The sequence below is a fragment of the Carassius gibelio genome, chromosome A21, assembly GCF_023724105.1.
Source record: "Carassius gibelio isolate Cgi1373 ecotype wild population from Czech Republic chromosome A21, carGib1.2-hapl.c, whole genome shotgun sequence".
Taxonomy (NCBI): domain Eukaryota; kingdom Metazoa; phylum Chordata; class Actinopteri; order Cypriniformes; family Cyprinidae; genus Carassius; species Carassius gibelio.
This window is the reverse complement of record NC_068391.1, coordinates 5,304,617-5,315,925: the sequence shown is the minus strand read 5'-3', so window position 1 is coordinate 5,315,925 and position 11,309 is coordinate 5,304,617. Positions and strand designations below refer to the sequence as shown.

Genomic DNA, 11,309 nt, shown 5'->3' with positions numbered 1-11,309 from the left:
AGTGGTTATGACGCAATCGTTAGCCTATTTTTTACAAAAACTGTTTATACGGGGCCATAATGTAACATAGAAGGTAATGGAGCCCTTTATCATTGTTGTGTATCTTTAGAAATAAATAATGGACAAACAGAGTCTTTAAACGCCTCAGATGTAAAGTTATTCGCTGTCAAAGTGACGCCAAAATGAATGGGAGTCAATGGGAATGCTAACGCAAGTGAAGTTCTGCTACAAGATGGCGGCACGCGGCCGACTTCAACTTCCGGTCGACTTCCTTACCGCCTGATTTTATCCCAACTGTCATGGAATGCAACACACAGGATCATGGGATATCAAAGGCAGCGAAGGATACATCTATGCTGTCTTCAAAATTTGATCAGAAGCAGGTACCTTTATTTCCGGAGACAGGAAGTAAAGCAGAATTTATGTTTTTTTCATCACTGGTCCAATCCTTCACCAAGTTTGCTTGAACACAGAGGCTCATCCCAATCCAATAACCCGCAAGGAGATTGCTTTTGATAAAAATCAAATGCAAATAACCCTTAAACGGCTCCCTACGATAACATTACAAGCTAATTTACTTGACTGACAGCCTACATCTTTCGTTTTAATAGAAGGCAGCTCTTTAATACCCATTCAGTGCAGTGAACATGATTTATAATAACTTTAGAGTACACTGCCCACATCCTCATTTGAGATTAACATTTCAAACATGCAATTTTGGAGCGTGACTGCAGAGTGCGGCTGGAGTGAGAAAAATGACAATATGATAATTGATGAAAGCAGAAGCTACCCTTTAACATGAAAAGAAAAAATGAAGAGGGTGGGTGAAACCGGCTCAGTAAAGGCTTTTTATCGCTGTCAGCTTTATGGTCACTGTATGTTTTAGTCTCTCTCTCTCTTTCACTCTGTAGAAATGTGCCAGACCAGCAAAACATGGTCGCTAGTTACACAAGACATCACACTGAGAGTGTCTGTTACATCACGGCACAGCTGACCAGCAATGTTTACACAAAAAATCTGAATAAATGACAACAACCTCTTCACATTATCCAGAATTCTGTTTTCTGTTTAACATGGCTGCATTTATTTGATCAAAAACACAGTAATATTATGAAATATTATTACAATTTAAAATAAATGTTTTCTATTTGAATATATTTAAAAAATGTAATTTATTTCTGTGATCAAAGCTGAATTTGCAGCGTCATTACTCCAGTCTTCAGTGTCACATGATCAAGAATCATTTCTGATTATTATAAATTTGAATGTAATATTTTATTGCTTATATCTTTGTGAAAACTGTTTATGGATTTCTGATCAATAGAAAGTTCAAAAGGACAGCATTAATTTATTTACAGTATATTCAGAAACATTTTGTAAAATTATAAAGTAAATATTTTCATGTCATTTTTTATTTAATGCATCCTTACTGAATGAAAGTATTACTTTATAAAAAAAAAAAAAAAGATCTTACTGAGATCCCAAGCTTTGAACGGTAATTTACTTTATGAAAAGGCTAAACCAATTATCCTAAAACTAATTTTAGACCAGGCCAAAAAAAAAAAAAAAACTGGTTTGCTGGTTTTAGTCATTTTTAGAGAGTTTTTGGCAACTTTTCAGCTGGTCAGTACAAGACATCATATTAAACCATATTTTTCATCAGGGAGTTTGGACTAGCTTGAATTCCAAAATGGTTTTTACCTATTTTCTGGGTATCTACTGCCCTCTGCTCTGTTTCCATCTCAAGACCTCTGCCCTAAAGCTCCTCTTGTCAGATTATGCTGGCTTTTCTTTACCCACAATTCCCTTCATAGTAAACATGTGATTCCAGTGAATGCTTGAGAGGAAAAATAGACTTTCAGCTACATTGCTCTGCTCTGACTTAACAGAATCCTCCAGTCATCGCCCACAAAGGACACCTCCAGCGTCCCAGAGACCACCATAAATCTCCCGCCTATACTGCAGGATGGACACAGCATCTCAGACTCCCAGATTCTTAATAAAACAGGAAGGGAACGAGGATTTACAGCTTGCATTGATTTTAACCCCAGTACAGTTCTGCGGCTTTAACTAAACACACTGAATCAATTTATAGTACAGGATGCAACATCATAGATAAAAAATTGGCTTTTGCTATTTCAAGTACATTTACTGGAATATTTTATTAAAGTACAATGTCCCTTTTAACAAAAAAAAAAAAAAAAAAATCAACAACCGTCCACTGCAGGTGCAGGACATCTATAAACACCAGTCTTATCCATCAATATTTCCCGAATATTTATTCTCATGTGATCAATCTCCTGCTGTTTTTTTCATATTTGCTCTGTTTGCTGTCATGAAAATTATATAAATGATACTTTTCATAAAAGTGGTCGTTAGTAATGCTATTATTTGTAAAGATGTTTTGAAATGACATACAGTATATATGTTTATGAAAAGCAAACTGAACTGAACTGAATATGTGATTTTCTACACACTAACCCACACTGCTCTGAAATCCAGAGCTGCATTGCGACTGCTTTCTTCAGCACAAGCACTTAATTATAAAGAGGGGAGACCAACTAAGAGAGAGAGAGAGCAAGACTGAGAGAAGGAGAGAGAGAGAGAAATGAGGCCAGAGAAGGACTGACAACACAAGCCAAATAGATTCAAACACCCCAGCAGTATCACAAAACATAAGCGTCTAGAAACCAATATCTCATTCTTAACATCTTTGGAGGTTAATATGCAAATAAGACGAGAGTGGACAGGAAGAACTGCAGCTTGCGTCACTGTCTGTCACCTTCTCAGTGCTGCAGGACTGCAGACATGCAGCGCCGCACTAATACACACACACACACACACACACACACACACACACACACACACACACACGGGCTGCCCTCTACAGGTCAAACGCAGACACTGCAGCTCAACATCCCACAATGCTCAAAGAAAAAGCCTCTTCACTCAGTCAGTTATGAAATACTTGACACAAACTAAATCCTAAAAATATTTCAGACTTGCCTGAAATATATTATTATTGTAAATGATGAAGTCAGACGCCACGGACTCCAGCCTTAATTATGAAACGTATACATATGCATTAGCAAATATACAATTTAAAATCATATACAAGTACACTTTTAAACAATACAATCCTTACAATTTTTTTTTTTATATAACAGTACTTGGTGATTTTACATTCCTGTAGCATTTATTTACATAATGGTTACATAATGTAAAGACAAAAACAAATCCCCTTCGCTTAGCTCCACCCCTTGGTTACAGTTGCCAACTCAAACAAGCTTTACAGAACATCAAAGATAATATGCTGATATGAACTAATTGGATCTTATTTTAATGTGGGTTGAAATAAACTGAAACTGCAAAGCAGTGTATTTTTTTTTCAGCCATCTGTTTTTAAAAAAAATTTGAATTACAGAGTAACAAGTGCAAAATCTCTAGAATCCAAAAGCAAAAACTTCCCAGAGTCTATTCCCAAAAATATGCATAATTTGTATGTGTTCTTACTGGTGTTGATGAAAAATAATGTTTTCCATAAAACTGTGTAGAAATCTCACAGATCTTCCACTGATTTACATTATAAAACAGACAAAGCATTCTTGAATTTATCAAATTTTGGATGGCAACCATTGCTAAAATAGGATTGGTCAGTGACATCTTTAAGGCGGGGCTTAGTGAAGGGTCAAGTGTAACTCAAGTGCAAAATAGTGCTTTCTTTAAAGATGCTATAAGCATTTTTTATACAAACCACAAATCTAATATCTACAATCTGACAAGGTTTTCTAATAATTCACAACTGTCTGAGCACAAACCTTTGGGAGAGAGCCAATCAGAATCACTCTCTGCCAGTGAATCACTGTGTTCAGGGTTTTATAGATTTTTAGTGGAATACAGTAGCTGGAAACACTTACAGCACCTTTAATTAATAAAAAGACTACAACAGTTTCAAGATGACAGATTCAAAACCAGCACGTCACCACACTCAAGACATGTTCTGTTTGAGTCACACGGACGAGATGAGACAAATGGAGCAGTCACAATGGTAGGGTTTCACATAAACGGCTGAAATCACTTTAAATTGACTTACAGAAGCATAGCTTATGCACAGAGAGTACCTGAGGGAGAGGGCTGTCCCTTCACCACACCATTCTTTGTTCTCTCCTCGAAGTTCATCACCTCTTTATAGATGAGCTCTGAGCCAGAGAGACACAGGTGGAAAAAAAACAGAGAGATATGAGCACATCTAGATCTCATAAACTCAAAAACACTAGCTAAATTAGCTTAATCATTTGTGGGGACCATGTGTACAAACCAGTGTTTTTATTGTTAACGTTTCTTATATACGGTATATATTATTATATATAATTAAAATATATATTAAACAATTTAAAAAAATAAAAAATAAAAAAATAAATACACACACACACACACACACAGACACACACACAAAAATTAATTCTAAAAATAAATATAAATTCTAAATAATAAGAGAATATATAGTTTCAGTTGAAAATTAAGTACTGAAATTAATACAACTAAAGCTGAAATAAAGGTTAATTAATATAAATAAATAAATATAAAAACATACAAATATAAAATAATAAAAATGGCAAAAGAAGATATAAACTTAAACTTAACATTTAAGGTGATGGTATAAAATAAAAGCTACTTAAAAAAATACTATGCTACATTAATGCTATAACAGTATATAAATAACTTAATTAAAACCTGAAATAACCTACATGTAAATTGTGCTGAACAGCCAATGGTCTGCACAAGGAAGAGAATCTACTAAATATACTAAATCAAGTCTTATTAAGGTTTATTTGAGGGCTAGTTTTAGCATCTAGCATTTAGCATTTAGCATCATTAGGGGTGGTGTTGGCGCAGTGGATAAGATGCATGACATTGGTCGGCGAGACCTGGGTTCGAATCCACTGGTTGGCACCAATGTGTCCCTAAGCAAGACACTTAACCTCTAGTTGCTCCAGAGGCGTGCGACCTCTGACATATCCAAGTCGCTTTGGATAAAGGCGTCAGCTAAATGAATAAATGTAATTGTAAATCTGACAGAATCATTATCTGAGTTGAAATAGTCCATTGTAAACATTAAAGTAACAACTGAAGTCAATGGAAAGTGGCCACCATGATAGAAAAACTACTGTGAATGATTTACTGCTTGATCTCTTCATCTGTCTGTGGGCCGTGAGTTATGTCATGTCCACATGCAGAGAGCTGTAAATGAAGGCCTACCTTTCCATTCATCAATCGAGTGTTCCCTCTCATCGAGCTGTTTATCATAGATCTGTGGAGGAGGCTGAGAGAGAGAGAGAGAGAGAGAGAGGAACACATGTAGTCAGGACCCAACATTATCATAAACACTGAGTGTCTTCTGGATAAACATCATTGCTCGTCCTTAATCATGAACACAATCTTCCTACCACTAAAAGAAAGAATACAAATACATGCTTTATTATGGAAGCACATTTCCGCCAAGGAATAAAAAACTAAAAGGGGGCTTTTTATCTCACAATTCAGACTTTTTGTTTCTTGCAGAATGGCAAGATATGAATTCAGAATTGGAAGATATAACTTACGAGATATAAAAAAGTCATTAGCGAAATATAAATTATAAATTTTAGATATAAACTTGCAATTCTTAGAATAATTTTGAGATTTAAACTCAGAGTTCTGAGCCCAACCACCCCCCCCCCCCCACACACACACACACACAAACACACCTTGCAATTCTGAGTTTATATCTTGGATTATTATTTTTTCTTTTTCTTTTTTTATTTTTTGCCATTGAATAAAAAAAGGTGACATTTAATCACAAAAACCTGGCTTTTTTCTTTATCGCAATTCAGATTTCATTATCTCAGAATTTTCCTTTCATATTTCTTTATACTTTTTAAAAAGTCTAAATTGTGAGACATATACTAAGAATTGTGATGGGAAAAAGAGAGAATTATATGAGATTTGAAAAAAATAACAATTAAGTATTTTTTTCTGTGATGGAAACTAGTTTCCATACTTTATACATCAGGCAGTATATGTAGTTATATTTAGTTTTTAATAATCTCTAAAATATCTCTAAATATCACATCTGCTCCTGCAGAGTTTCTTATGTGATGTCATGTTTTTTCTTTTGCATAAATCATGTTCAGAAAACAGCTCTACATATGAGGGCCTGACTTGTAATGTTAAATATCTTGGTTAATATGTTAAATTACAGTGTTCATATTACAATATAAGGAGTAACGTACATTTGGGTATTAAATTAGACTTTGTTAACATAATCATTTTAAAAACTAACAATATTTTCATGTAAAATGACATGGACCCTGTAATGTGAAGTGTCACCACCACTTGCACATGCACTTGACATGTTCAAGAGCAAGAACTTAGTAAATAAGGACCAAACACCACCATTAGTAAAGAAAAGCAGAGAAAAATCTGCAGTATGATTTCAAGACAGAGACATATAAAAAAGACAGGCTGTGTCTCAGGACCTAGTGAGCAGGCTAGCTAGACTGCATTTTATGGGACACATTTGAACAATCAAATCAAACCTCAGCAGCATTCGAATGTTCAGACGGAAAACTGGCATCATTTTAGTGCTTGATTCAAATGTCAAAAATGTTGTCTACCTTGGCAGCTCACTAGGATTTGTGACAAGCCAGAGACATTTAAAGAGTAAGAAACTGAAAGAGAGAGATTAAATGGCACTGAATGCAGCATTATGGGTAACTGGGGTTCCTTAATGCACGTTTGTTCAATATGATTGGGTGGCTTTTTGTTGACTGGCTGAACTAAATGATGTCATAAAATGGTAGCACTTTATTTTACAGTCCTGTTCCCCATGTACATACTATGTACACATTATAGTAATTACAATAACTATGTAATAACTTGGTGCTAACCCTGAACCTACCCCTAAACCTAACCCTACCCAATGTAGTTACCTTGTATTACCAGAACTTTCTTAGATAAATACACTGTAAGTGCACTATAAGTACATGTAAGTACATGTACTGTAAAATAAAGTGCAACCCATAAAATTATACAACATCATAAAAAGTAATAACTTAGCATTTGATCATAGTTTGGGCTTCCATCTGATTTATTAAACTCATTTAAAACTACCAACCGGGATGATTTGGTGCTTTAAAAAAGTTCAAACCTCCCCTGAATTCTATTCTATTCTATTCTATTCTATTCTATTCTATTCTATTCTATTCATTGCCGCTAAATGTTAATTGAATACAGAATTGAAACTCACTGTTCCTTTCATACACTCTACAGGATTAGTACACAATACAAACACACACAATTGCACACAGATATTCACACCCTACACACACTGTGCAATCTTTTTTCCGTTTTTTTTTTTTTTTTTGAGTTCTAGACATCAGCGTGTGTTACATAGAGATCGGTGTGTGAGTGATTTGAGATGAGGAGGTTTCTTAAGTGTGGAATGGTCTTTATTTACCATAGATATCGGCTGATTCCTGGCCTTCATCAGAGAAAGAGAAACACCAGGGAGAGGGAGAAAAGAATCACACTAATCATAACGATGCTCATGGGTTATTAAAACATCTATTTGCTACTGACTGTCAGATTTTCATCATATTAGTATGTTTGTCTCATATTTGGGTCAACAGAAAAGAGCGTTCACATGAAATCACATCTGCTTACAGCTATACACATATTTACAGACAATAAACGTGAGCTATATAATAATTTGTGTTCTGTACTCTCTAGAACAAGAAAACCAGACTTGTTGCATCATTGAAACCCCTTTGAAACAGTACAGACACACTTTAGACAAGAACAGGCTGTTTGTCAAAAGGGGACATGGGAATAGAAGCCGAGCCAAATGCTTAGTGAATGTTTAGAAAACTTCATCAAAGAACAGGACAACCTTCTGTTATTTTTACTCCTTTCTTGTGTCCTCTAAAACTGATGAAGGTCCCCAGAATCAACCACGGACATTTACAAACTTAACAAATGCAGAGAAAACCTAAAAAGTAGAAATAAACCCAGCTAATAATCGAAAACAATTGAATGAGGATCTATTAGATCTGCAAAATATAATGTAATACAAATCGCATACAGAGAGATACAGAGATAATTTTTTTTTTAATAAATAACTAAAAATGTGTATGTGTGTGTGTATATATATATATATATATATATATATATATATACACACACACGTATATATATATATATATATATATATATATATATATATATATATATATACACACACACATTTTATATATATATATATATATATATATATATATATATATATATATATATATATATATATATATATATATATATATATATATATATAAGCTGTAAAAAAAGTAGGGTTTAATTAGAAATATTCTATGAATAATAAAAATGCATAATTATTTAACACATGCGTAAATTCAAATCAATAAATAAAAAAAATAAAACAAAGCAAAAAAGAATATATATATATATATATATATATATATATATATATATATATATATATATATATATATATATATATATATATATATATATATATATTAAATATTTCCATGCATTTTCTTTGTCTTGAAAATACAATTTTGGTGTGAACAGGCCTTAACGCCTGTAATATATCATATTGATTGTTAGCCATATATGCTGACGTACACTGCATAGCAATAATCCTTTCTTGTGTAATCCTATATAATATATAATAATCCTGATATTCAATCAGTTGTGAGTGATGGAGGATATCATTATTGGTCACAGTGGTCCAACCATGTAGAAAAACAGAACAAAACAGATGACTCAAAATACTGAATTTGGCCAAACTTTAACACAGTATTCCTCAGTATATAACAGACATGCATGGAGTCAGTCTTTAATTAGCTAGAAGCAGTGTGGACACAACTTGGACACAGGCTGCTGAATCAGGATAAACAGGTGACAGATGACCGCAGGCGCACTAATCGATCGCGCTGAGAGAATTAGAAGAGTTGTACTCACTGCCTCCACTTCGGCCGGGTCGTACCACACGTTGATGTAGGGGTGCTGCAGGGCCTCGTCCACTGATATCCGCTTAGCGGGATCAATGATCAACATCTTAGACAGCAGGTCCCTGGCCTGACTAGCTGTAGAACACATCACAACCGAGCTTCAGAGAGTTTACATCAGCTACATATACATGCATATAAAGGCTAATCAAAATGAAAAGAAGTCTCTTCTGCTCACCAAAAAAATACAGTAAAAATAGTAATATTGTCAAATGTTATTACAATAAGAACGAATATTGTTCTATTTGAATATATTTTAAAATGTAAGTTCTTTCTGTGAGGCAAAGCTGCATTTTTAAGCATCATTACTCCAGTTTTTTTGTGTTTCACGGGATCCTTCGGAAATCATTCTAATATGCTGATTTGCAGCTCAAGAAGCACTATTATTATTAATGTTGAAAACAGTATTTGCTGCTTAATATTTTAAGATGAAAAAAACTGTTTTAAACATTATTAATAATAAGAACTATTATTAATTGAACCCTAAAAATAATTAATAATTGCTAGTGCAAAAATCTCGCAAATCAGACAGCAATCTTCACATTTCATCCTTGCACTGAAAATATCATACTCTCCCTGTTTGTTTGTTTTTTTGTCTTTCCTCGCTCTCTCACCTTTCCTTCACTCTCTTCCCCTCCACCTCTCTGCGCTCTCTCATTCCCTCACTTTCTTATTCTAAAAATAGCTAGGGAAAGTCAGACCCTTTCTCTCTCTCCTCTTATGGCATTCCATCTCTCCCTTCTCTCTGCCACCGGCTAGACCGCTTCAAAATGGCTGACACCGATTTCTACAGATCTGTATGGCTGACTCTCTCGCATCCCCTCTCTGTCTTTCAATATCAATTTGTCATTTAAATGTGTTTAATATCACAGAAACTGCACATTTGTATTGGCTAAGTGTCAGAAGACCAAGTAAAAATGCTGATCACAAATAGTCAAAAAGTTCAAATTTACAAAAATAAAATGAAAATATAACGAATATTGGGGTTCAAGTGCTTTAAGGCATAAGCACATATGAAAAAAGATATAAAACGTATTATCTAGCCAGCCTGTAATCACTGAAATTAATGATTAAATCGCAAAAGTAGATTTTTTTATCTATTAATTAATTAATTAATTTTTTTACATATTCTCAATTATGTAATAAACTATTTGATTGACAACAGTGATTCTACAGGCAAAGTTGTTCAGAATGAGAAGGCCTATGAGATTATACAAATATTGTGTGTATGTGTGAAAAACCACGCAATATACAATCATTTACGGCCTTGAAAAATGTGATATCGATTGGATCTGCCTGATTAGTTTTACATGGAGTTTGCTGATCCTTGGCCATTCTAACAATTACAATAAGTTCTCAGTGATATGCGCTGGAACTCCTAAAAAATGACATGAAATAAAATAAAATGTAATTCAAAATGTAAATAAAATGATAAAATGGAACTCAAAGACAAAATGAAATCACAAATAGTCAAAAATGACATAAACATTACATTAAATAAAATGCAATTTAAAAAAAATGAAATATGAAACAAAATAAAATACATAAAAGTAATTAATAAAATTAAACTAAATAAATAAATAAAAAATCACGAGAAGTCAGAAATTTTAAATGCACAATAATTAATTAAAATAAAATATAATTAAATTACAAATGAAATGAAATTAAAACAAACACAAACTGAAAGCATAATATAATATAATATAATATAATATAATATAATATAATATAATATAATATAATATAATATAATATAATATAATATAATATAATCTGGACCACAGCACACTGTAAAAAATAATTCAGTGGCTTAGTAAATTTCACAAAAATAAAGAGCTATATTTACTTAATAAAATCTTTTGAAATCATTTAAGTGATATTTTGAGTGGGTCAGGTTAAAAATAATAATTAAAAATCCAACAAATAATTTCTCTAAAATTTACATATATTATTTAAGTTTATTTAATGAAAATAAATAAGTATTTTACTAACTAATTATATTTTTAATATACCCTCAATATTTCTGGTGAATTCTAATATAAATATTTGATAATTATTTACTTGTACTGATCTGTTTTAGAAACTAAAATTATTAAGTATTTCCTACCAATTTTCCTAAATAAAGTTCCAGCTTAATAAAAAACGGTTTAAATAAATTAAGTAAATTTCGCGGCTAAAGTGATCACGTGTGCAGCTCCGCAGGAAAAAAAAATCTGCTTTCCTCAGCAGAGACGTCGA

The 11,309-nt window shown here is 33.0% G+C and overlaps 1 protein-coding gene across 9 annotated transcripts in view; it reads right to left on the bottom strand.

The window, feature by feature from the left end:
- The window catches only part of mapk10 (mitogen-activated protein kinase 10), a 67,884-nt gene that overhangs the window by 5,456 nt on the left and 51,119 nt on the right, over positions 1 to 11,309 (bottom strand). For 5 of the 9 annotated variants that reach the window (XM_052537451.1, XM_052537450.1, XM_052537455.1 and 2 more), the window contains 4 exons: positions 9,025 to 9,149; positions 7,499 to 7,522; positions 5,260 to 5,323; positions 4,122 to 4,199 (listed from right to left, as the gene is read on the bottom strand). In XM_052537451.1, the coding sequence (XP_052393411.1) occupies positions 4,122 to 4,199; positions 5,260 to 5,323; positions 7,499 to 7,522; positions 9,025 to 9,149 (291 nt within the window). Of the gene's footprint in view, positions 1 to 4,093; positions 4,200 to 5,259; positions 5,324 to 7,498; positions 7,523 to 9,024; positions 9,150 to 11,309 lie in introns of all 9 variants that reach the window. The other 4 variants (XM_052537458.1, XM_052537459.1, XM_052537454.1 and 1 more) reach the window with 2 other exon arrangements.